The following is a 24,905-nucleotide window of genomic DNA, read 5'->3' on the forward strand; positions in this document are numbered from 1 at the left end:
TTCCTGTATATGTCATTACAGATGAGCCTTTGGTCTTTTACTCTTGCTTTATAACCTGGATATTTGTGCACTGGGAATAATGTGTGACCAGATTCCACTGAGACAAATGAATCAGTAAACACAGGTAAGGTGGGGCACAGGTAATAAGGGTGGGGCCGTGGAGTGGAAGGTGGTAGGTGGGTGGCGGCTGGGGAAGACGTCTGTCAATCAGCCTCAGAGCAGAGGTTGAAGGAGAATGAAATCTCTTTTGATGTCATTTAGCCTAATTTTTGAGGTGCACGTTCTCTGCTATTAAGCTATAATAATATACTTTGCCCCTCCCCCAAACTTTAGTTCTGTAAATTAATAAGAATTCTACACTAATAACTGCAGTCTTTTAAAACAGTGGTAATGATAATAGTCCATTTTGGGGTAAAGAACTTGAATTTAGGCCAGCTCTTCCTGTGTGGCCTCGCGCAGGCCCATGTCACCGAGCCGCGTCCTCACACCCTCGGATCCCGAAGAGCCGTGATTCCAGGTTCCCTCCACAGCAGTGGACAGGGAAGGACACCAGCATTGTTTAGTGGCTGAGGCCGCCCCGGTTTGAACCATCACTGACGGCGCTCAAAGAAGACGAGGCTGGACCGTCAGCTCCTGATTTCAGCTCTTACTTTAGTGGCGACAGTGCAGCCCCCCCGCGTGGCCCCGGGTCCTCCGGCAGGTGTGGATGGAGTCATGGCCACCGAGCCCAGAGGATGGAAGGAAACCGGCCCCTGGAGGCAGCGGGACACTGACGACTCCACGGTTCTTCCAGATCCCCCCAGAGGCAAAAACAGCCTGCAAACCAGTTAGTAACCAAATCTTTTAATTTCACAGTAGAAAAATGAATAATGATATGTCCTCATAGGTAATTGATATTGGGTAGCTAATCTCACGAGAAATTCTGTGATGATGTGGGACTTTTGAGTGACCAGGGTGAAGAGGAAACATTTTTTTCCCCGGAATTGGAGCTTCCTGCTCAGCCGATGTCCTTGGCCGTGGCCGGTGCTTCTCTTCCACCGCCTCCTGCAGCCCCTTCCTCGCCTGCCTCCTCTGGCCGGGCCTGGTCCCCGGTCCCTGCATCCCTGCCCAGGAGGAAGCGCCTGTGAGCTCTTGCGAGTACGTGAGTGTCCCTCCCTGAATCTGCCACCGCGAGGCCACCAGCCCTCCTCTTTGACTCTTAGGGGCTTGGGGGTCACCTTTTTGCCTATGAGCTTTGTCCTTAAGCCCTGGAGATACTTCTGATGCCAGACCCGTGCAGTTTGTCTAGAACCCTCTAGAACCCCGAATTGGCAAGGGCTGAGGCCCTCGGAGCTGTCACAGAGCCAGCCTGGCAACTCAGCCCGTGGGGGACCCTTGCACCCCTGCCCGGCGCCAGGTGGGCCTCCTCCTGGTAGCACTATGTCCCAGGGGTGGGTGCCAGGGCCCAGAGGGTGGGCCCGGTGTGTCGGGGATGCTCCCAGGAGGCGGGAGCAGCCGGTGTTAAATTGACCCCCGACAGGAAAAGCGCTGCGCCCCGGGCCCCGGACACCCGTGCTGCTTTCCTTGTGCGGTAACGTTTTCTGTGCAGGATTCCAGGAGTTGGAAGCAGTGAGCGACAGGGAGGAAAAGGTGGAGGCTCCCAGCAGCTCAGAGCCGAGCCCATGCCTCTTGGAAGGTGACGATCCTCTGACTGAAACCAGTTACAGAAGGTGAGCCTGGGAATAGACGTGAGTAAGCAGGACCTCGAGGTTTCCCGCGTTAGCCTTTATAAACGCATCAAGAGCAGGGTGCGTGGAGAGGGACAACGGGGCCCCGCGGAGGGCTGCTCCCGGGTGACCTGCCTGGGGCACAGCCCTGGGCTCATGTGTCTCCTCCCCACCAGAAGCTGGACTCTCAAATCCTCCACCAGAAACTCCCAAACTGGGTGTTTTGTGACCCCTTGAATATGAGTGTTTTGCCCTGGTGGAGGTTTGACCTTGAGAACATCTTGACTATTTGTAAACACAAAATACCAACTGTGATTCATTTTTGTTGAACTCCTTTTCTGCTATGAACCCCACTGACCCAAGTTAATTCCTGGACCATTTTCATAGGGAACTAATGGACTAGTTTTAGTCTCATCTAACAGAAGTTATTTTCCTTAAAAATTCTTTTCCTAGAAACTTAACAAGTGATCAGATTTTAGTCCCCAGGACGTTTTATAGCACTGTTACAGTTTGATGTCTGACAAGTTTTACGGAGGGTATATTTGGCTGATTTAAATTTGGCAAGATTTGATGCAGAGTTTTTAGTCTGTACCCTAATCAGCTGTGTGTAGTGTTCATGAGCTGATGGTGGTTATTAATTGGATGCGAACATCTACTGGGCAGTGTCGTTAGATGTTCCATGAGGAAGCTGTGAGCAGCTCCTGGAGGCCTCTGAGCTGGGTGGCCTGCAGCCCCGTGGATGTCGCCACGCTGACTCAGAGAGGTGTCCCAGCCAAGAGCAGGCGGGCCTCCACTGTCAAAGATGCTGCAGCAGGGCTTCCCTGGTGGCGCAGCGGTTGAGAATCTGCCTGCCGATGCAGGGGACACGGGTTCGAGCCCTGGTCTGGGAAGATCCCACATGCCGCGGAGCAACTAGGCCCGTGAGCCACAATTACTGAGCCTGCGCGTCTGGAGCCTGTGCTCTGCAACAAGAGAGGCCGTGATAGTGAGAGGCCCCGCGCACTGCAATGAAGAGTGGCCCCCCACTTGCCACAACTAGAGAAAGCCCTCGCATAGAAATGACGACCCAACACAGCCATAAATAAATAAATAAATAAATAAAATTTAAAAAAAAAAAAAGATGCTGCAGCAAAGGACGTTGTAGGGACTGTTCCCCAGGAAGACACCCAGGGGAGGAAGAGCAGGATGAGGCGGGGGACCTCTCACAGGGACACTGGGACCGTCTCACTGCAGGCGGGGCCGGGCCCGGAGGACGTTCCCAGGGCCTCAGGCAGAACAAGAACAGGAACAGTGGAGTGTGTATGTGTTTGTGTGCACCTGTCTTGGATGGTCCTCTATTCTGAGATTTTTCTGGGGTTTTGGTGTGTTTTGGTTTTTAAGTCTCTCTAGTAAAGTGCTGGTGATTTAGGACAGGGCCGCTGCAATGTTGCTGTACGTTCAGTCACCCTGGATCCCGTTAAAATGCACGTAATGACCCAGCAGGTCCGGGGTGGGGCCTGAGGCCTGTGCTCCTAACAGGAGCAGGGGGACATTGTTGATGACAAGGCCCTGGAAGACCCTGTGGGTGTGGGATCTTACCTTTTCCAGATTAACACTCTCCATAAATTTGATACATTAATTCCAACAGCACAGAATCAAAAAGGTTGTTGTCTGGCATTCAGTATTTGTACTCTATTTTCTCAGTTGCAAGTCAGTGCTTTGATGCGTTCAGAGTCCGTGCCCACACGGAGACAGGAGGTCACGACCACAGCAGCTGTGCTGGCAGCACGGTGCTGAGTGGCAGGCGAGCCCAGAGCCCAGGGTTCCTAGGGCTGCTCTCCTGCAGGGGCCCCGCGGCCGAGAGGCCTGGCAGGCACAGGGTGGCAGGATCAGGTGGCGGCCCCCCTGCTCCGTTTGGCTCGACATCTCATAGAGCTGCTTCCCTTGGTGCGCAAGTTCAGCCCACAGGTACCAGCAGCAGCCTGTGTGCATTTGCTTAGCGAGTGTCCCCACGATTTGACAGTCAAGGCCAAGAGCCAAACGTGGTCAGGTCTAATCCATCCTCCCCCAGGTCCACCCCACGTCGCCTACGTGTACTGTCTGTGGGTCGTGCACTTTGTCCTACGTTTACTACATTGGGTCACCTCCCATCTCTCTCAAGGAACAATAGCTCTGACCTGTACAGCACTTGGGGCCACTTTGACCTTTTGTACTACGTGTCATCAGCCCGGTTGTTAGTTGAGATGCTAAGGTAGGGTGGCCAGACTGAAAATAAACATACAGAAAAGGAGAGAAAAGCCAGGAAAAGAGTATGTTATTGAGGTTACTGCTTTAGGCAAAAGGGCTCAGGAAAAAAAAACAAAAACAGGACACCCAATTAAGTATTAGACAACCTTATACTCAAATATTAGTCACTGTTGATCTGAAATTCAGCTGTAACAGGGTGTCTACTTTTACATGGTAACTTCCCAGTAAGGCCAACCTAAGTCAGCAGACTGAAGCCCGGGAGCAACACCTCTCCTCAGGAGACTCTGTCCCCAGGACGGTGGCCCTGAGGTAGCGTGTGCCGTGGGCAGCCCCACCTGATGGCGAAGCTAACGCTTCATCCAGAGAACTCACCATTCCTTCTGTACTACTGCGCCCAGTTTGAAGGCCAACATCAGATGGCATTGAGACAACCTTATTAGCAGTAAATGATATATTTTTTTATCCCCATGTGAGAAACACAAGAATTTGGGGTGGGACCTCCTTCAGAAGGCTACAGACACCCCTCCCCCCAACCCCAAGAGCAGCTCTTCCTTTCTCCAGTTGTAACTGGGATGTGCAGCAGCTTCTTGCCTTTAGATGGACCTGGGACCCTCGGTTCAGATGAGCATCATGCCTGTTTCTCCCCCCGCCCCCCAAATTCATCTGTTTTGACCCCATCGGAAGTTTGGGCCCAGGGGTCCTGCAGGCACCGCTGCATTCCCTCTCAGTCTCGGGGCTGTGCGGTGATGGTGCAGGCAGCCACCCCCAGGGGCTTTAAGCCTCAGTCTAGACTCTGGCCCCAAATGGAGCCCCACGTTACCACACCTAGACTACTTAATTAATTACCATCTCAGCTCTCCTAGAAATGGAATCTTAAACCAGTCAGTTGGAAATCGCCTGCTCTGCACTAGTTGGGTCATCTGACTGATAGACCCCTGACATCTCCTAAAGGCAAATACAGGCACACCTCATTTTATTGTGCTTTGCAGAGACTGCTTTTTTTTTTTTTTTTTAATAAACAAATTGAAGGTTTGTGGCAACCTTGAGTCAAGCAAGTCTATCAGTGGTGCCATTTTCCAAACAGCAATTATTTTTTAATTAAGGTATGTATATTGTTGTACACAAAACGCTATCACACACTTAATGGACTACAGTATAATGGAAACATAACTTTTATAAGCACTAGGAAACCAAAAAATTTGTGTTACTTGTTTTATTGCGATATTCGCTTTATTGCGATGGTCTGGAACTGAACCCACAATGCCTGAGTTCTGTAACTTTGCAATAACTAACCCACTTTTTTGCCTAAGATAACTTCCTTGTTCCTGCTCCCTTTTGCCTTTCTTTGTACAGCTTCTTGGAACTCCTTTTATCTGCCAGATTGGATGCTGCCTGATTCAATTTTTGCTCAAATAAACTGTTACATTTTTTAATATGCCTCAGTTTATCTTTTAACAGTTCTCGTGTCAGAAGTGGGATCTGAAGGAGAACCCTGATAGCCCCAGGAGCAAGGAGCAACCAGGTGTAGGCACCCGCTGGGCCCTTGGGGCTTGCTGCCTTCTCAGGGCGCCTCTGGAGGTCATGAGGCCCTTCTCAAATCCTAGTTCTACAGCTTTTGCGTCATGAGCTTTCAGACCTTCTTTGAACATTTCTTTTTCTGGACTGGGTTTGGAAATTGGCTGGAGTCAGACTAGGTGGAATTTAGAAACTGGACTGAGTCTGGGTTCAACTGGATCTGACTTGTAAACCAGATTGTGTCTGCAGTTGAACTGGGTCTGACTTCAGCTGTGCTGGGTCCATGAGGCCTCGGGTGAATAAAAGTTTAAGACTGAACAAGCAGGTTAGCCTTACCAAAGATAATCTTGAATTACAGTGGCTACAGAGGAGAACTTTTAATCTAAGTAAGTTTATCCATTTCTGAGGTGTCCTAGAGAAAAAGGGGCCTCAGCCAGGCACTCACTGTAAAGGGTGAGGGAAATTTCTCTCTCCTCCTCTGCAGTGTCTGGTGACTGGGAAGACACCCCCTGGGACACCCAGCTCACCCCAGCGCCTGCAGACGGGATCCTGGGAAAACTGGAGAAGCCGGTGAAGGGTGAGAATTCTACCAAAGTCAGCTCTGCCAGGTCTCCACTGCTGTGCCTGGTTGAGAGAAAGGTAAAAATGTCATGTTGTCACTCACTTTCCAAATTCAGACTAGCAGGCAAAAAATACTTGTTAGAGTTAAGTATTGATGATGACACGTGACTGTGCTTTCAGGTACCCAGTGGTTGCTGATCCTTTCTCTCCCAGGGACAGCTATTGCCTTCTTGTTGTGTCCTGAGAACTTGGCTTAGTTACCGTCAGGTTGGAGGCCCCCAAAATATGGCCAGGCAGAAGTATGGGCTGCACCCTGTTTGCGGCCAGGGTCCTACAGACTGTCGCCAGCTCTCGGGATTGTCTAAAGCTTGCTTTCTTTACGGGTGGCTCTGCATCTTGGGTATCTTTTGCACCCTCATTGGGGATGCCACTTGCATTCATGGGGTTGTTCACTACTGCCGATAATATTCAGAGTTTGTCCTGGCTGAAACCTGACAAGATATTTGAAAGGATTTTTTTTTTTTTTTTAAAGTAGCTCTATGGTCAGAAGTTGGCCAAATTGGAAGCTGATATTCGGAGCCTGACAGGAACTTCTTTTAGGCCTTCTGTCCAAAGCTGGAATGAAACTATATACCCAGAGGGAAAGAAAAACATTCTGAAGCCTTTGGAATGTTTTAGTAAGTCCTTCTGCAAAGACACACAGCTCTAAATCTAGAACTTAGGAATCTTTTGATTTCCATCTTAGTTGACCTTCTCCCTGATATGAAGAAGCAAATGTAGTTGGCTAGGTGGGCAGCCCCTTGGTACCATTCAGGTTCCCACCCAATTCCTTGAAGACTTAAGAACAACTGTACTTGTCTTACGAACCGAGTCTTTACAAGAACAGTAATGCGGCTCTAGAAACAATCCAAAGCTCATCTGTGCTTTTTATCAATCCTCGAACCTCCCCTGTTCATCTCAAAAGGCTTGTAGGATTTAGGGAGCAAAAGTCCTTCTTGGTGGAACATTCTTCCTCTGTGCCTTTTTTGGTATAAGTACTCTCCCCGGCCTTCTCTATGCAATTCTCATCAGGGAAAAAGGAGAGAGGCTACTGAAAACGGGGGCTATGAAAAACCTTTAAAACTGTCACCAGATATTAGTGAAAAGTTGAAGCCATCTGAGCCAGTAACTTATTCCATCTGCCAGAAACGCAATTTGGATCCAACTGTTCTTTTATAAACTAGTGAGTTTTGCATTATTATACCTGTCTTGTGGCTAAAATTTTATTTAATTGAAATATAGCTGATTTACAATTTTATGTTAAATACTGCTGTACAGCCAAGTGATTCAGTTACACATATATGTGTTCTTTTTTTAAATATTCTTTTCCATTATGGTTTATCACAGGATATTCAATATAGTTCCCTGTGCTGTACAGTAGGACCTGGTTCTTTATCCATCCTACCTCCCACTCCATCCCTCTCCCAACCCCCTCCCCCTTGGCAACAGCTAGTCTGTTCTCTATGTCTGTGATTCTGTTTCATAGATAGGTTCATTTGTGTCATATTTTAGATTCCACATGTAAGTGATATCACAAGATATTTGTCTTTCTCTTTCTGACTTACTTCGCTTAGTATAATCTCTAGTTGCATCCATGTTGCTGCAAATGGCATTGTGTCATTCCTTTTTATGACTGAGTAATATTCCATTTGTGTGTGTGTGTGTGTGTATGTGTGTGTGTGTGTATACACACATGTATATACATATACATACCACATCTTCTTTATCCATTCATCTGTCAGTGGACACTTAGGTTGTTTCCATGTTTTGGCTATTGTGAACAGTGCTGCTGTGAACATAGGGGTGCATGTATCTTTCTGAATTACAGTTTTGTCCAAATATATGCCAGGAGTGGGATTGCTGGATCATATGGCAAATGGCAATTCTATTTTTAGTTTTCTGAGGAACCTGCATACTGTTTTCCATAGTGGCTGCACCAATTTACATTCCCACCAACAGTGCAGGAGGGTTCCCTTTTCTCCACACCTTCTCCAGCATTTGTTATTTGTAGACGTTTTTTTAATGATGGCTATTTTACTGGTGTAAGGTGGTACCTCATTGTAGTTTTGATTTGCATTTCTCTGATAATTAGCAAAGTTGAATATCTTTTCATGTTCCTATTGGCCATCTTTATCTCTTTGGAGAAATGTCTATTTAGGTCTTTTGCCCACTTTTGGATAGGGTTGTTTTTTCTTGTTGCTGAATTATATGAGCTGTTTGTATATTTAGGAAATTAAGCCTTTGTTGGTTGCATCATTTGCAAATATTTTCTCCCATTCTGTAGGTTGTCTTTTCATTTTGTTTATGGTTTCCTTTGCTGTGCAAAAGCTTGTAAGTTTGATTAGGTCCCATTTGTTAATTTTTGTTTTTATTTCTATTCCCTTGGGAGAATGACTTAAGAAAACATTGGTACAATTTAAGTCGGAGAATGTTTGCCTATATTCTCTTCCAGGAGTTTTACGGTGTCATGTCTTTTATGTCTTTAATCAAGGCTAAAATTTAAAAACAAACACTACAAGACATCTGCCTGTGTCTATCTGTATGTTTATGTCTGTGTGTATATGTGTCAGTTTTTTCTACCTCCAAATGGTATTACCAAAGTTAATTTGTAAAGAGTTCTATTTAATTGGCTTAAAGACAAACAAGTGTTATGTAAATCATGTATAGTCCCAGAAATATGGAAACTAACCCAAATGTTTTTCAGGTTCACCTGATGTAGGATAATCTTCAGTAAATAAAGGCTAGTTTAAGTTTGTTGGTTTAATTAAAACAGGCATGTCTTTAGAGTTATCAGCATAAACTATAATATTAATACTTTTACTCTACCTAGGTTTATAAAAAAATCAAATAAGCTTATGTTATCTCTGTTACAGAATTTGTCAGCAAGAAAGATAACTTAAGATGATTAGCTGTTTAATGTCTCATGAAATTTTCATGACTAAACATTAATGTTAAGAACAAGTGAATTAAATAGATGTAACATAAAAATTTATAAACTTTTCAATAATTACACTTTATGGTATATCCACTTAAAAATAGTTTCCAAAATCTTTTTTGTAACTTGAAACCTTAAAGTTAACTTCTCAGTATAAATGATGGATATTCATTGAATATCTAGGTCATTTCCAAATAAGATAAAATACTGAAATATTAATTACTGAACAAATGTTGATCTACTTTTGGCTTCCTTTTTATAGAGGAACTAAAGATATTTGGGTCTATTAGCAAACAAGTTTTGTGCCACGTTGGGAAATTTAATGAGGATATGTGCTTCTAGAAATTAGAAAATGTATTTATAAACTTGCCAATCAACAGAATGATAATGTAACAGTCCACAACTACTTACTTCTTAGTGTTCACTAGGAATTAAGGATTCTAAGGGTTAAGAATTCTAATCACTATAAGTCATTAAAACTACTCAAATAATATGGGTGAAAAGAAACTGTATGAAAAATAGTAAGGCAAGTAAAATGATGGCTTCAGAATGAGAAAGGTAAAAATCCTAGGACAAAGCCTGAATGGAGAGCAGAAAGCTGTAGAATGTTCGTGGAAAAGGCATCTTGGGAAAGGAATTTTAGATGTCATCAAGCTGGCTATGTGTTTTTTTTGTATTTTTTCTTAATGTCTTTTTGTTTTCTGGGGGCTTTTTTTGATTTTTTTTTATTCAAACAAAAAGCCACAAAAATTATAATCATCCTCATCAGTTCACTCAGTCCCATGTAATTTTTTTTATCTTAATCTTTTGTTAGCACTTTTATGAATTCATCAGTTTTCCATTAGAGTTCTGAAAATGCGTATTCATTCAGTTCAGCAGTATAGTCAGTTACCAGAAACCTGTATTTTTCAGAGTCTTTTCGATGAATTCCTTGAAGATGAAACCCTTTTATAGAAACATTTTTGCAAAAGCATCAGAGTACACCCAGAACTGTCTGTAAATGACAAAAGACTTAAAAAATGGCCATGGTTAAAGATTTGATGAAAGTTCATAATGCAATTGACAAGAACATTTAGTTATTTCTGAGATATACATTTTAAAGTAATAACTAGAGTTAAGACTTACAACATTATACCAGAACATAAAAGATTTTTAGAAACTTCATGTAATGTCTGAAACATTTATATTAACATATTTCTATACAAATAACCCAAAGAAAGTTTAGCATTAGTTGTTTTGTTTTTTTATACTGCAGGTTCTAATTAGTCATCCATTTTATACACATCAGTGTATACATGTCAATCCCAATCGCCCAATTCAGCACACCACCATCCCCACCCCACCGTGGTTTTCCCCCCTTGGTGTCCGTACATTTGTTCTCTACATCTGTGTCTCTATTTCTGCCCTGCAAACCGGCTCATCTGTACCATTTTTCTAGGTTCCACATACATGCGTTAATATACGATATTTGTTTCTCTCTTTCTGACTGACTTCACTCTGTATGACAGTCTTTAGATCCATCCACGTCTCAACAAATGACTCAATTTCGTACCTTTTTATGGATGAGTAATATTCCATTGTATATACATACCACAACTTCTTTATCCATTTGTCTGTCAATGGGCATTTAGGTTGCTTCCATAACCTGGCTGTTGTAAATAGTGCTGCAGTGAACATTGGGGTGCATGTGTCTTTTTGAATTATGTTTTTTTCTGGGTATATGCCCAGTAGTGGGATTGCTGCATCATATGGTAATTCTAGTTTTAGTTTTTTAAGGAACCTCCATACTGTTCTCCATAGTGGCTGTATCAATTTACATTCCCACCAACAGTGCAAGAGGGTTCCCTTTTCTCCACACCCTCTCCAGCACTTGTTGTTTGTAGATTTTCTGATGATGCCCATTCTAACTAGTGTGAGGTGATACCTCATTGTAGTTTTGATTTGCATTTCTCTAATAATTAGTGATGTTGAGCAGTTTTTCATGTGCCTCTTGGCCATCTGTATGTCTTCTTTGGAGAAATGTCTGTTTAGGTCTTCTGCCCATTTTTGGATTGGGTTGTCTGTTTCTTTAATATTGAGCTGCATGAGCTGTTTATATATTTTGGAGATTAATCCTTTGTCCGTTGATTCACTTGCAAATATTTTCGCCCATTCTGAGGGTTATCTTTTATGGTTTCCTTTGCTGTGCAAAAGGTTTTAAGTTTCATTAGGTCCCATTTGTTTATTTTTGGTTTTATTTCCATTACTCTAGGAGGTGGGCCAAAAAGGATCTTGCTGTGATTTATGTCAAAGAGTGTTCTTCCTGTTTTCCTCTAAGAGTTTTATAGTGTCTGGTCTTACATTTAGGTCTCTAATCCATTTTGAGTTTTTGTGTATGGTGTTAGGGAGTGTTCTAATTTCATTCTTTTACAGGTAGCTGTCCAGTTTTCCCAGCACCACTTACTGAAGAGACTGTCATTTCTCCATTTTATATCTTTTGCCTCCTTTGTCATAGATTAGTTGACCATAGGTGCGTGGGTTTATCTCTGGGCTTTCTATCTTATTCCATTGATCTATGTTTCTGTTTCTGTGCCAGTACCATATTGTCTTGATTACTGTAGCTTTGTAGTATAGTCTGATGTCAGGGAGTCTGATTCCTCCAGCTCTGTTTCTTTCCTTCAAGACTGCTTTGGCTATTCGGGGTCTTTTGTGTCTCCATACAAAGTCTAAGATGTTTTTTTCTAGTTCTGTAAAGAATGCCATTGGTAATTTGATAGGGATTGCATTGAATCTGTAGATTGCTTTGGGTAGTATATTTTCACAATATTGATTCTTCCAATCCAAGAACATGGTTTATCTCTCCATCTGTTGGTATCATCTTTAATTTCTTTCATCAGTGTCTTATAGTTTTCTGCATACAGTTCTTTTGTCTCCCTAGGTAGGTTTTTTCCTAGGTATTTTATTCTTTTTGTTGCAATGGTAAATGGGAGTGTTTCCTTAATTTGTCTTTCAGATTTTTCATCATTAGTGTATAGGAATGCAAGATATTTCTGTGCATTAATTTTGTATCCTGCTACTTTACCAAATTCATTGATTAGCTCTAGTAGTTTTCTGGTGGCATTTTTAGGATTTTCTATGTATAGTATCATGTCATCTGCAAACAGTGACAGTTTTACTTCTTCTTTTCCAATTTGTATTCCTTTTATTTCTTTTTCTTCTCTGATTGCCGTGGCTAGGACTTCCAAAACTATGTTGAAATAATAGTGGTGAGAGTGGACATGCTTGTCTTGTTCCTGATCTTAAGAGGAAATGCTTTCAGTTTTTCACCATTGAAAATGATGTTTGCTGTGGGTTTGTCATATATGGCCTTTATTGTGTTGAGGTATGTTCCCTCTATGCCCACTTTCTGGAGAGTTTTTATCATAAATGGGTGTTGAATTTTGTCAAAAGCTTTTTATGCATCTATTGAGATGATCATATGGTTTTTATTCTTCAATTTGTTAATATGGTGTATCACATTGATTGATTTGTGTATATTGAAGAATCCTTGCATTCCTGGGATAAATCCCACTTGATCACGGTGTATGATCCTTTTAATGTGTTGTTGGATTCTGTTTGCTAGTATTTTGTTGAGGATTTTTGCATCTATATTCATCAGTGATATTCTGTAATTTTCTTTTTTTGTAGTATCTTTGTCTGGTTTTGGTATCAGGGTGATGGTGGCCTCATAGAATGAGTTTGGGAGTGTTCCTTCCTCTGCAATTTTTTGAAAGAGTTTGAGAAGGATGGGTGTTAGCTCTTCTCTAAATGTTTGATAGAATTCACCTGTGAAGCCATCTTGTCCTAGGCTTTTGTTTGTTGTAAGATTTTTAATCACAGTTTCAATTTCATTACTTGTGATTGGTCTGTTCATATTTTCTATTTCTTCCTGGTTCAGTCTGGAAAGGTTATACCTTTCTAAGAATTTGTCCATTTCTTCCAGGTTGTCCATTTTACTGGCATAGCGTTGCTTGTAGTAGTCTCTTAGGATGCTTTGTATTTCTGCGGTGTCTGTTGTAACTTCTTTTTCATTTGTAATTTTATTGATTTGAGTCCTCTTCCTCTTTTTCTTGATGAGTCTGGCTAATGGTTTATCAATTTTGTTTATCTTCTTAAAGAACCAGCTTTTAGTTTTATTGATCTTTGCTGTTGTTTTCTTTGTTTCTATTTCATTTATTTCTGCTCTGGTCTTCTTTATTTCTGCTTCATTGTTTCTGCATTGTTTCATTTATTTCTGCTCTGGTCTCTGCTAACTTTGCTGCATCCCATAGGTTTTGGATCGTCGTGTTTTCATTGTCATTTGTCTCTAGGTATTTTTTGATTTCCTCTTTGGTTTCTTCAGTGATCTCTTGGTTATTTAGTAAAGTATTGTTTGGCCTCCATGTGTTTGTGTTTTTTATGTTTTTTTCCCATAATTCATTTCTATTCTCATAATGTTGTGGTCAGAAAAGATGCTTGATATGATTTCAATTTTCTTAAATTTACTGAGGCTTGATTTGTGACCCAAGATGTGATCTATCCTGGAGAATGTTCCATGCACACTTGAGAAGAAAGTGTAATCTGCTGTTTTTGGATGGAGTGTCCTATAAATATCAATTAAATCTATCTGGTCTGTTGTGTCATTTAAAGCTTCTGTTTCCTTATTTATTTTCATTTTGGATGATCTGTGCATTGGTGTTAAGTGAGGTGTTAAAAGTCCCTATTGTGTTACTATCGATCTCCTCTTTTACAGCTGTTAGCAGTTGCCTTATGTATTGAGGTGCTCCTATGTTGGGTACATATATAATTGTTATATCTTCTTGGATTGATCTCCTGATCATTATGTAGTGTCCTTCCTTGTCTCTTATACCATTCTTTATTTTAAAGTCTATTTTATCTGAGTATTGCTACTCCAGCTTTCTTTTGATTTCCATTTGCATGGAATATCTTTTTCCATCCCCTCACTTTCATTCTTATGTGTCCCTAGGTCTGAAGTGGGTCTCTTGTAGACAGCATATATATGGGTCTTGTGTTTGTATCCATTCAGCAAGCCTGTGCCTTTTGGTTGGAGCATTCAATCCATTCACGTTTAAGGTAATTATTGATACATATGTTCCTATGACCATTTTCTTAATTGTTTGGGGGTTGTTTTTGTAGGTCCTTTTCTACTCTTGTGTTTCCCACTTAGAGAAGTTCCTTTAGCATTTGTTGTAGAGCTGGTTTGGTGGTGCTGAATTCTCTTAGCTTTTGCTTGTATGGAAAGCTTTTGATTTCTCCATTGAATCTGAATGAGATCCTTGCTGGGTAGAGTAATCTTGGTTTGGTTGTAGGTTCTTCCCTTTCATCACTTTAAGTATATCATGCCACTCCCTTCTGGCTTGTAGAGTTTCTGCTGAGAAATCAGCTGTTAACCTTATAGGAGTTCCCTTGTATGTTATTTTTCATTTTTCCCTTGCTGCTTTCAATAATTTTTAATTTTTGCCAATTTGATTACTATGTGTCTTGGTGTGTTTCTCCTTGCGTTTATCCTGTATGGGGCTCACTGCGCTTCCTGGGCTTGGGTGGCTATTTCCTTTCCCATGTTAGGTAGTTTTTGACTATAATCTCTTCAAATATTTTCTCTGGTCCTTTCTCTCTCTCTTCTCCTTCTGGGACCCCTAGAATGCGAATGTTGTTGCATTTAATGTTGTCCCAGAGGTCTCTTAGGCTGTCTTCATTTCTTTTCATTCCTTTTTCTTTATTCTGTTCCACAGCAGTGAATTCCACCATTCTGTCTTCCAGGTCACTTACCCATTCTTCTGCCTCAGTTATTCTGCTATTGATTCCTTCTAGTGTAGTTTTCATTTCAGTTATTGTGGTGTTCATCTCTGTTTGTTCTTTAATTCTTCTAGATCTTTGTTAAATATTTCTTGCATCTTCTCGATCTTTGCCTCTATTCTTTTTCCGAGGTCCTGGATCATCTTCACTATCATTATTCTGAATTCTTTTTCTGGAAGGTAGCCTATCTCCACTTCATTTAGTTGTTTTTCTGCGGTTTTATCTTGTTCCTTCATCTGGTACATAGCCCTCTGCCTTTTCATCTTGTCTATCTTTCTGTGAGTGTGGTTTTTTTCCCACAGGCTGCAGGATTTGGCTATGTTTTTTAAAAAATAAGTTTTATCATCAAAATACACAGGTGCAAAATTAGAATTTGATTTTTCTCTCTGTTAAAAAGACAAAGTTCTCTTCGATTATTGGTCTGCTCTTTAAAGAACTAGTTTTTGTTTGTTTGTTTTACCTTTTAATTAATCTGCCTGGACAGCAAAAATTTTGTACGTTACCAAAATAACTGACTCTGCTTCATGTTGTCTTTATCAGGTCTTTTCTTACTTAACAAAACCCAGTCTTCTCAACATAAGGAGCACTAACTTTTGTTTACCTTCTCTATTTGCATTTAATATCTGGTACTGTCACTTTGGTGCATTATTATATCATAATGATTTGTGATCCTGTTTAATCAAATGTTTGATCCTTTGACATTCTCTTAAAATCAGATTACTAAATAAGAGTCTTTTTGACCTCATAGTAAACTTGGAGGTTTCCCAGAGGGCTCCTGGAAAATCTCAAAGGATTTGCCTCTCACCTTGTGAAACATAGATGTTAGATTACATTTTTAAGTCTTTTGTCATTTACAGACAGTTACTGTTTTACTCAGATGCTTTTGCAGAAGTGAGACTCACAGAAAGGACCCTATTGAGGACTCTTGACCACTGACACCGCTGCCAAATTACAGGGTGTTGAACCTCGGGTATTTCACAGCTGAAAAAGACTCCACCTGACATCTGGCCCCGTGCAAACGCTGGAGACCTCAAATCAAACCGACCAGGAAGAGGAGCAGCTGACATCAAGGTAGGATGCTTCCTCCCAAGATGTCAGATCAAGAGGTTTGAGAACCTTTCTTTCCACATTTCTTTCCATTCCTCCTTCCCTCCCTGACCATCCTTTTCCTAACTCCTACCCCATGAAGGCCTTTCTGATTCTTCTGTTCACCTTTTGCCTTGCTCTGGCCTGGAAAGAGAATGCCATTGTCTCAGGCCATCGCCAAGCTGGGTGATCGGACCTCCAAGTAACTGCTGGACTTGCCAAGAGGCTGATGATCAGGTAGTTCTGTCCATCACAAACTTCGCCCTGATTCCCAAAGTGACAGTTTCTCTGGAACAAACTCAGCCTTCTCTCTATCATATCAGGACCCTGGGTCCACTTCCCCATCTCTGGTTAGCAACCCCAAACCCAGGGAATATTGCATCCAGGCCAAAGAAGGGACACGAGACAAGGGTAACCAGAACAAAACCACCTGTGCAGCCCGCGGATCCTGAAATTTTACTGGCCTCCCTGGCTGTCACCTTTCCACTCCTGAGCCACAGACTCAAGCCAAAATTACCAGAAGGCATTCATGATTCAAAATTCACTTCCCTCAGCAAATCTCCACTCTCCTGGCTAGGAGAAAGTGCAAGTGAGGCTATGATCAGGGACCTCTCCTTAACTCTCAAGGATACTGCAGAATCTGCTGCTAAAGCAAGAGCTGCCCAGCAAAATATCCCCAGACTCTCTGGCCAAAGTTGTTCTTGATAATAGGATAGCTCGTGGTTACCTTTTAGCTGAGCAATGAGGTTATCTGTGCTGTGGCCAACACCACCTGCTGCACCTGGATTGACACTTCTGGGGAAGTGGAAATTCAGCTCCATAAGATCACTGAACAAGCCACATGGCTGAAGAAAATGATTCCTTCAATAGGCTCTTTCTTTGACTTACTTGACTTTGATTGCTTAGGGTCTTGGGGACCCCAGACATGGGATGATACTGCTTGGAATAATCATAGTAGCCACCCTGGTGCACTGGATTCTCTCAAAAGTGTTCAATACATGTTTGCAGCCACTAACCACCGAGCAAATGATCTCCCTAAGACTGGAACGTCAGAAAAGGAACAAAAAGAACAACCAGCTTAAAGAATGTGAACCCACATGGACAAAGCAAAAGCTGTGAGAGCTCCAGAGCAGTAGCTGGGAGTAGGGCCAATGCCTGAAATCTTGATCACAATTCTCAGGCTGAGAGTCTGATTAAAAGGGGAGAATTGTTAAAAGACAAAATAGTGGGCCCAAAATGGAGTCCCCTAAACCAACGGCCCCCAATGTTTGTGGCACCAGGGACCGGTTTCATGGAAGACAATTTTTCCATGGGGGTGTGGGGCAGCAGTTTTGGGATGATTTTAAAGCATTACATTTCTATTATTACATTGTAAAATATAATGAAATAATCATACAACTCACCATAATGCAGAATCAGTGGGAGCCCTGAGCTTGTTTTCACTTGCCACTCACTGATAGGGTTTTGATATGAGTCTGCAAGCAATTGATTTATTATGCTCTCTGTGCAGTCAAACCTCTCTGCTAATGATAATCTGTATTTGCAGCCGCTCCCCAGCACTAGCATCACTGCCTCAGCTCCACCTCAGATCATCAGGCATTAGATTCTCATAAGGAGCCGCACCCTAGATCCCTCACACGTGCAGTTCACAGTAGGGTTCACACTCCTTTGAGAATCTAATGCCACCGCTGATCTGACAGGAGGTGCAGCTCAGGCGGTAATGCGAGAGTGATGGGGAGTGGCTGTAAATACAGATGAAGCTTTGCTTGCCTGCTGCTCATCTCCTGCTGTGCGTCCCAGTTCCTAGGTCTATGGCCCGGGGTTGGGGACCCCTGCCCTAAACGAAGCCCCCATGTCACCAAACTGAGACTAAATCATAGTTTTTGCTTCCCCAGAACTGGAACCTGAAACTGTCAACCGGGAGTCGCGTGATCAGCACCAGGACAGTGATCTGCCTGACCTCTGCCATCCCCTACAGGAAAGTGACCTGGCCATGACCAACCTTTCTGCCAAATCAGGCCAGCTGAGCTGTGCATCGGCTGGAAGGACAGAGCTCACCTCCCACCGGAACCAGGGCATTGCTCACAGAAGCAGCTGCAGATCCAGGCCAGCTCAGCACAAGCCAGTGTGGAAGAGGAGGAGGATGGCAGCAAAGCCTGCTGACCAGCAAGTGGGCGTTGACTCTGCCGAGGTGAGGGATGCAATGTGAGTTGACACACAAGGTTCTGTGCGCTACTGGACCTTGAATGAATATCAAACCAACTCCTTGCCAGCTACAGGCCACTGAGTTATTTCAAAGAAAGAACAGGTATGAAAAATGGAATTTTTTTTTCCTCAAATGGCTGTTGAATTTATTTGCTTGATCAATAATGGTCCTGGCAAAAATTAGTTAACACTGAGACAACTGTGATGAAATACTAATTTTAAAAATTCATGACACTGTGATAGAAATTAGAGTTTAAACATAAAAGAATCCCTTCAATATTGCCAGCAAATATAAAATGAATGTAACATGACCGACAGGACGGCAAGAAGGCTTTTTATACACTTATATTTGACACCTGACCGTATTTTCAGTCACCGTAATATCTTCTCTCCGGATTTAAAAAAATAGTATGCTGATTTCTATAACAAAGCTTTTTTCGTACAAAAATCAAATAATGGCCAACAAGTCACAACAGTGCAATAGGTAGAGAATAAAAAACCGCATTAAACAGGTGCTGAAAATAAATACTAACCAGGAGAGGACAGAGCCCTCGGGGGCAGGGGGTGTTTCCATCACCTTGAGTGTGTGGGGTTTGTCTTCACAGCCGTGAGAGCCGACAACCTCGTGAAGCCACTGACTCGGACACAGCGGGACTGGACCACGTGCCTACGAGCCGGCCTCCTAGACACCTCGGGTTACCAGAGACGTGGTGGGGTCAGGACTGCGGCTGACCCCAGAGGAAAGCCATCTATCGCTCAGCCTGGTCAACTGGGCACCCAGCAGCAGTTCACCCAGCCCCTGTGGACACTGACATCTGAAATCATGTGTAAGAGCATAGCTACCCATCCATATGGCTTATTCAGGCAAAGAGATGCTTACATTCTAGCCCAAGCAAGCAACCCACAACGTTACGTTCTAGTGGCAGGTTGGAGAAACAAATCCTCTGTGTGGATGACCCAGGTCTGGGCAGCCACTCCCACGACCCAGCGACAAGCATCTGCTGACCCCAGGCGGCAGGAGCCGGGCGGCTGTGGTGACCCTGGCCGGCAGGCAGGCTCCGGGGCAGCTGTGTCTGTGGCTGCACAGGCCGCTGTAGTGACTTGGGCCCGGGGTGTGGGGCAGGGAAGGTCACCCCCGTGAGAGCCACTCAGGCCAGTCGGGAAATGTGAGGCGGCTCCCAGGACAGAATCTGCACCGCGGAGGCATGAAGGCACAGGCGAGAATGGCGGGCAGCAGAGACCCTGGAAGGGGACACGGCACGGGCAGGAGTGGGGCTGCCTTGTTTGGTTCCCCCTTGAACGAGAGAAAAATCCTGATTCTGCCGTAATAAAAAGGAAAGAAAGACGATTTTTGGTTTAAAAAGAAGCCACTCAAGGGTTAAAAGTTATTTTAAGTTAACAAAGGAAATTAATCTTCAAAGAAGCTGACACTAGCTGGAAACTCATCTGTGCCCAACAAGCCCGCACCGCGTGCTGCTCTGTCCTCCTGTCACCTGCGCTGAGCACCGCCCACGTGGAGGAGGCGTCTTTACAGTGGGGACAGTGGAGGCAGTGCTGATGGGGCTCCAGGCCGCTGCTCCGGGCAGGCAGGTGGCGCTCAGATGGACGTTTCCTTCCTGTCCCTGCCGGGTGAAGGCCGGGGCTGTTCCTTGCCACCCGGGGGCAGCTCCCTGGCGACGGGCTCGGGCTCGGCCTGGGGCTCAGGCCGGGCGCGCTGCAGCTGGAGCAGGCGGAGCTGCACCCGCAGCTCGATGATGGCCTCACGCTCCTCATGAATTGCCTGGTTCAGGTGGTTGTTCTTGATCTTGAGGGACAGGGACAACAGTGCTCATGTCAGCAAGAAGGCTGCAGGACGACAACTCCCGCTGACCACAGCAACCTGGCGCCACACCGGAGCTACCCGCCCTCAGTCAGCGAAGTCCAGGTGACGCCCCCACCCCGCAGACCTCCCTCCTCCTGCAGGGGCGGCTGCTCAGCCCCGCTTGCTCGGCGCCCTTCCCGGGGCCCATCCCTTCCTTTCCTGCCCACTCCGAGCGGCCCTGTGCCGACCCGGGGGGCAGCCGCCCTTGTTCAGACTGGGGGCTGTTCCCTTCATTGCAGCAGCCTGACCTACAGCCCAAGCGCTGAAGTTCTGGAGGACCGTTTTCCTACTCAGCATGTTCGTATGCTCTGTAAAATGCTGAGCAGGACAAGGTGCTGCCAGCTGGCCCATCTCCCACAGCCCCCTGGCCTCGGCCCGCGGCTCTGGGGAGAGGACTCCCGAGCTGGGATCCGGTGTGGAATTGCTGGTCTGTCCCGGCACCTGCCTGAGGGAGGGGAAGCCGCCCACGGCCCTCGGGCTCCTCTGTGAGGAGGGGAGGGCGAGAAGGGAGACTCTGGTCAGCGTGCTGCCGGCTCCCCGCGCCGTGTACGCCCTGCGCGCTCCCGGGGGGGACACGCCCCGAAGTCCCCCCTCCTCGGCCTGCCCGTCGGTCACTGAGGACAAGCAGAACACATCTGCCGGGAGCCCCGCGCTTGCCGCAACCTCAGTGCAGCCTCGGGTCCCCTGCGCCCACCTCCAGCTCCTCGTTCTGCCGCTGCAGGTCCTGCAGGATGAGCTGCAGCTCGTCCTCGTCCTCGCTCTCACTCTCACTCTCCGATGAGTACTCCTCGGTCTCGCTGCGGCCGTGCTGCTGGCGGCTGCGCAGGGGCGGGGACAGGGTGGGAAGTGCGTTACCGGCCAGCAGAGACAGGCCCGTCGTCTGCCTCTAGACTGACCAGCTTTCCGTGGCTGCACTCGATACCGCACCGTCCTTAAGACTTAATAAAGAAGAAACTGAAGGGTCACTCTGACGCCTCCGCACGGAAGGCTGAGCGCTGGCCACCTGTGCTCATGCGGCAGTCGGCATCCCTGGAAACCAGCCCACGGCTCTCCCTCACCTCTGGATCTCGGCGATCTCCGCTCGGAGGCGTTCCATCTCTTCTTTCTCTGAGGCGATCTGTCGGCGCAGGAACTGCTCCATGGCCAGGAGCTCCTCCTGTTCAGTCAGGATCTCATTCTCCTAAATAATGACCACTGGTGAACACCTTGAAGAGTCTGAGTCTAGGAAATTTCACTCTTTTGGGGTATCCTGTCACCCTGAATTGTTTCGCCCCATACACTAACAAACACACAAGTTATGGGAAAGCTTGTTGTACTGCACACCCAAAAAATACCCCATTTCCCTAATGTCAAGAAAAGGCTTCTTTGAGAAAAGGTAGACTAAGTTGTTTGGGAGCAATGACTAGATTTTTCTCCAGACATAAAACGCCACTTAGGAATCCTTCTTTTGCAAAGGCTCTGCATGCCGCCAGCACACTGGGCACAAAGCAAAGTTCAAGTGACTCCGTGTGTTTTTGCTTCCCAGTCCTTTCTGAACACCTACCCACCGAGAGAATCTATTTTAGGGCCATGGTGGGCTTTGACAGTGTCACTAGGAAAGAAGGACCCAGGAGATGAGCAGCTGGTATCAGCATCACCTGAAAGTAGATGTAGTGATGGAAAGATGTTCACAGAAGAAATCTTTTTTCCTCACCACAAGCCACCATCCTCCACAACCCATGTCCCCAGAGAGAATATTTAAAAAACAGTAAATATTCTCCTTTAACAGAATATGCATTTCTAAAACTGATTAGCTCACCTAAGGGGATAAATCCCTATCTGCCCAAGATCTAGCTAGCCCTTTCAACCTACTGAAAAGAACCAAAGCAGACAAAACTTAGGAGGTAACAGAGATGGAAAGCTACAGAAATGAGCTGGAGGCAGCAAAGGTCTACAGCATTTTTTTCCAAACTAACAGGTAGTGAGAGGATAAGAACCTGTGATCAAACGTGAAAGATGCTAGGGTCAAGTTCCAAAGTCAGCTACCCAAAGCCTCCCATGTGCATAAAGAGTCTCTCTCGGAGATGTGATATACATATTCCCCAGGTGTTTCCAAACGCCTGGAATACAGTAGATACTCAAGAGCTGTTTGCCAAATCGATTAATGAATAATCAAACAATTCATCTCCAGCAATTAAACTTTCACCTGCAAGGAATAAAATATCTAAAAGGTGTTATTAGCAACAACTATCAGCTAAAATCTGTTACATTTCAAGGATCTCAAACTTTGTGACATCAGGAAGAACAAATTTTAAAATACTGAAGTCCAATCTCATTAATATGGAACAACTACACTAATTTGTAAATTAGGAGAAATACCTATAACTCAAGACCTGTGTGTGAGTGAAATGAGATGAAATAAAACATCTAGAACAGTTTCCAGTAAGAAGCAATCACCCAGTACAAAAGCTGGTTTCTTCCTCCAGCTGAACATTTACGCAAACACCACATAAAGGTAGGGCCAAATACAACAAGTAAACCCCTCTAAAACCTCTAAATCTTCTTATAAGTTTGGTTAAAAGATTCATACCTCTGTAGTTGAGCTTCTCAAATTATAATATAAAATGACCATCAGCAGTCTGGCAACACACTCCTGAACAACCAATGGGTCAAAGAAGAAATCAAATATTATCTTGAGGCAAATGCAAATGGAAGCACAACATACCAAAACTTAAGGGACGCAGAAAGAGCAGTTTGGAGAGGGAAGTTTATAGTGCCAAATGCCTACACTAAGAAAAAAGATTTCAAACAGTGTATATACCTCAAGGAACTAGAGAAAGAACAAACTAAACCTAAAATTAGCAAAAAGAAGAAAATACTAAAATCAGAGCAAAAATAAATGGAGACGAGAAAAGCAATACCAAAGGTCAATGAAATGAAGAATTGGTTTTTTAGAAGATAAACAAAATTGACAAACCTTTACCTAGATTTAGAGGGGACTTAAATAAAATTATAAATGAAAGAGGAAACATTACAACTGATACCACAGAAATACAAAGAATAAGATACTACTATGATGCCAACAAACTAGATAACCTAGAAAAAATGGGTAAGTTTTTGTTGTTGTTTTGATTCCCTCTGTTTGCCATTTCTTCCTGGGTAAGTTCTTAGAGGCATTAAAACCCACCAAGACTGAATCATGAAGAAATAGAAAATCTGAACAGACCAATAACGAGTAAAAAGATTGACCCAGTAGTCAAAAACCTCACAACCAAGAAAAGAGCAGAACCAGATAGCTTCATGGGTGAATTCTAACGAACATTTAAGAATTAACACCAATCCTTCTCAAGCTCTTCTGGAAAATTGAAGAGGCAGGAACACTCCCAAACACATTTTACGAGGCCAACATCACCCTCGTGCCACAGCCAGATTACAGACACCACAAGAAAAGAATGAGGCCACTATCCCTGATGCACACACATGCAAAAGTCCTCAAAAAACATGCTAACAAACCAAATTCAACAATACATTAAAAAGATCATACACCATGGTCAGGTGGGATTTATCTCTGGGATACAAGGATGGTTCAACATAACACAAACCAATAATGTGATACACCACATTAACAAAATGAGGGATAAAAATTGTATTATCACAGAAGATTCAAAAAAGCATTTGACAAGATTCAACATCCTTTCATAATAAAAACTCTCAACAAAGTGAGTATAGAAGGAACATACACAGTGACATGATATGCTCATATGACAGGCCCACAAATAACATTATACCCCAGTGAAAGGCTGAAAGCATTTCTTCTAAGATCAGAAAAAAGACAAGATGCCCATTCTGTTCAATATAGTACTGAAGTCCTAGCCAGAGTAATTAAACAAGACATAAAAGGTATCTAAACTGTAAAGAATTAAAATTGACTGTTTGCAGATGACATGATCTTATACACAGAAAACCCTAAAGATTCCACCAAATAAGTGTCAGAACTAATAAATTTAATAAAGTTGCAGAATACAAAATCAACATACAAAAATCAGTTGCTTTTCTATATGCTAACAACCATCTGAAAAAGAAATTAAGAAAACAATTCCATTTACAATAGCATTAAAAAAAGGCAATAAATTTAGATATCCCATGTTCATGGATTGGAGGAAATAATGTTAAAATTTCCATGCTACCAAAGTGAGCTACAGATTCATTGGAATCTCTATCAAAATTCCAATGGAGTTTCTCACAGAAATAGAAAAAACAATCCTATAATTCACACAGAACCACAAAAGACTGTAATAAATAGCCAAAGCAATCTCTCTCTCCCCCTTTTTTTTAGCCAAAGCAATCTTAAACGAGATGAACAAAGTTAGAGGCATCATCCTACAATCAAAACAGTGTGGTACTGGCATAAAAAACAGACATATACACCAATGGGGCAGAACCGAGTCCAGAAATAAATCCACACAGTTGTGGTCAACTGATCTTTGACAAGGATGCTCCTACACAATGGAGAAAGGACAGGCTCTTTAATAAATGGTGTTGAGAAACCGGTTTTCCACATGCAAAAGAGTGAAAATGAACCCTTACCTTATCTCACTCCATACACAGTAATCACCTCAAAATGGAGTAAAAACTTAAATATAAGACCTGAAACCATAAAACTATTAGAAGAAAACAGGGAGAAAGTTTCTTGGCATTGAGTCTGAGCAATAATTTTTTAGATATGACCCCAAAAGCACAAATATACAATAGACAAATGGGACTGCATCAAACTAGAAAGCTTCCACATAGCAAAGGAAACAAAGGAGTGAAGAGACAACCTATGGAATGAGAGAAAATATTTGCAAACCCTACATCTGATAAGGAGTTAACGTACATATAAAGAACTCAAACAACTCAACAGTAAGAAAACAAACAACCCAATTAAAAAATGGGCAAAGGACCTAAATAAACATTTCTCAAAAGAAGACATACAAAT

General features: G+C 43.6%; 1 protein-coding gene and 1 long non-coding RNA gene across 3 annotated transcripts in view; one reads left to right on the forward strand and one right to left on the reverse strand.

The window, feature by feature from the left end:
• Nucleotides 1-226: 226 nt before the first annotated feature.
• On the forward strand, nt 227-18,821 carry LOC308626782. The gene is made up of 5 exons (XR_014017299.1): nt 227-1,709; nt 5,932-6,086; nt 15,674-15,867; nt 17,778-18,073; nt 18,693-18,821. It is a non-coding gene; the product is annotated as an uncharacterized lncRNA (long non-coding RNA).
• Nucleotides 18,417-24,905, reverse strand: part of RALBP1 (ralA binding protein 1) — a 45,491-nt gene continuing 39,002 nt past the window's right edge. For both annotated transcript variants that reach the window (XM_081252228.1, XM_081252227.1), the window contains exons 8-10: nt 21,007-21,128; nt 20,643-20,766; nt 18,417-19,891 (exon numbers count right to left, since the gene is read on the reverse strand). In XM_081252228.1, coding sequence (XP_081108354.1) covers nt 19,685-19,891; nt 20,643-20,766; nt 21,007-21,128 — 453 coding nt within the window. In that variant the 3' untranslated portion in view covers nt 18,417-19,684. The remainder of the gene's footprint in view (nt 19,892-20,642; nt 20,767-21,006; nt 21,129-24,905) is intronic.

This window comes from Mesoplodon bidens, assembly GCF_964165515.1.
Source record: "Mesoplodon bidens genome assembly, chromosome: 13".
Classification (NCBI taxonomy): Eukaryota; Metazoa; Chordata; class Mammalia; order Artiodactyla; family Ziphiidae; genus Mesoplodon; species Mesoplodon bidens.